General features: G+C 50.8%; 1 protein-coding gene across 1 annotated transcript in view; it reads right to left on the bottom strand.

Annotated features, from left to right (window-relative positions):
* Positions 1–32: 32 nt before the first annotated feature.
* Positions 33–1,976, bottom strand: part of LOC311372675 (unconventional myosin-X-like) — a gene marked incomplete at its 3' end in the record, with an annotated part of 5,060 nt that continues 3,116 nt past the window's right edge. The window contains exons 5-7 of the mRNA XM_084489640.1: positions 1,331–1,399; positions 692–774; positions 33–141 (exon numbers count right to left, since the gene is read on the bottom strand). Coding sequence (XP_084345766.1) covers positions 33–141; positions 692–774; positions 1,331–1,399 — 261 coding nt within the window. The remainder of the gene's footprint in view (positions 142–691; positions 775–1,330; positions 1,400–1,976) is intronic.

The raw sequence follows: 1,976 nt of genomic DNA, 5'->3' as shown, positions 1-1,976 counted from the left end.
GTGGGCCCACTGGTTTGAACTGGTTTGCTCACCTTGAACTGGGAGCTGACGGTGGGCCGGCGGTGCTTGACGCTGGTCTTCAGGGTGTCCCCCCCGCTGCGGCTGCACACGTGCTCAAACAGGTCGTACACAAAGTCCAGCCTGCAGGCGCACAACACACCGCAAATACATGGAGGAACATGGAATACACGCGAAAATACACGACAGTACACAACCTGAAACATACTACAGTACACTGACTTATAGGGTAGTACGCTGAAGTAACCTGAAATATACTACAGTACTCAGACTTATAGGGTAGTACGCTGAAGTAACCTGAAATATACTACAGTACTCAGACTTATAGGGTAGTACGCTGAAGTAACCTGAAATATACTGAAGTACACTGACTTACAGGCAGTACTGAATCAGATGATACAAGTAAGTATTTGGAAATACACAACAAACCAAAAAAATACACTGAAGTACATGGTAGTACCTTTCAAAATTACTGAAGTAGGAAATACCTAGAAGATACACTAAAACATACAAATAAATACTGTAAAACAGCGATATACACTAAACATCAGTGTAATACACAGATATATAGTGTGATCACTAAACTTCACTACAATATAATGAAAATGAAGTGCAATACACAACAGGACCAATCAGTTAGAAGGTAAAGCGAGGTTGACGTTGAACTACTGACCGGCTCTCTCTCAACAGGTTGAGGACGTCATCGCGGAACGTGTCTCTGTTCTTCTCCAGCATGCCCCGCACGTCGTACACCACCTGAACACACCACCAGGGGGAGGCAGATGGGGTTAACACTACGTTAACACTACCTGAACACACCAGCAGGGGGAGACAGAGGGGTTAACACTACCTGAACACACCACCAGGGGGAGGCAGAGGGGTTAACACTACCTGAACACACCACCAGGGGGAGACAGAGGGGTTAACACCACCTGAACACACCACCAGGGGGAGGCAGAGGGGTTAACACTACCTGAACACACCACCAGGGGGAGACAGAGGGGTTAACACTACATTAACACTACCTGAACACACCACTAGGGGGAGACAGAGGGGTTAACACTACCTGAACACACCACCAGGGGGAGACCTTTCAGTTTTTGGTTTCCCGCCCAGGCTCTGTGCTGTCTGTCCCAGAGGTTCTGCTATAGCGCAGTAGGACTGCTGGCCCCGAGATTACTTGGATATACTCTGAATAACGGTTCCATGCTGTACTATACCACGCTATCCTATAATGTTCTGGGCAATGCTATGCTAAGCTAAGCTAAGATAAGCTAAGCTAAGCCATGCTACAGCGCTGCCGCCTCCGTACCTCTCCGGCGTAGTGCTTGACTCCGAAGTAGTGGACGGCCACGCGCGGCTTCACGTACAACGAGTTCTTCTGCAGAGGGGGGGGGAAAAAAACAAAATGAGTCGCCGTGCAGGAAGAGACGCTCTCTCCTCTCCCACCAGGAGAGCCCTGCCTCGGCCTGGAACAACGACACAGTCGCACAACAACAGTCACACAACAACAGTCACACAACAACAGTCACACAACACCGAAAACATCTCGTGACCGCGACCGTGACCGCGACCAGACGTTCAGATGTAGTGGCATGTTATTAACCTGCAGAGGGCGTCCTCTCATAGTGTAGGTCTTTGGACTGGATAGAGACCAGCTGGCCACCACTGTGGTCAGCTGGTCTCTATCCAGTCCAAAGACCTACACCCACAAGACCCACGTGTCCATTAGAACGACCGCCGGCGGAACCACGGAGAGGGTGGAAGGTCAGTGGCGAGAGACGCTGTCTGGTTGTGAGTCCTCGGTCAGTGGCTCCTATCCCTGGATTAGCTGCTGAAGCGCAGACAGAATAATGTGTCCTCTGTCTGGACGCGCGGCTGTGAGGGGGGGGGGGGGGGGGGGCCTGTGTTCAACAGATCACTACACGTCCTCACTACTTCCAGAGTCACTAAGGCCC

Source organism: Micromesistius poutassou (assembly GCF_964030765.1).
Source record: "Micromesistius poutassou genome assembly, contig: SCAFFOLD_1956, whole genome shotgun sequence".
Lineage (NCBI taxonomy): Eukaryota > Metazoa > Chordata > Actinopteri > Gadiformes > Gadidae > Micromesistius > Micromesistius poutassou.
The sequence above is the reverse complement of the archived record's forward strand: the minus strand, read 5'-3'. Positions and strand labels throughout refer to the sequence as shown.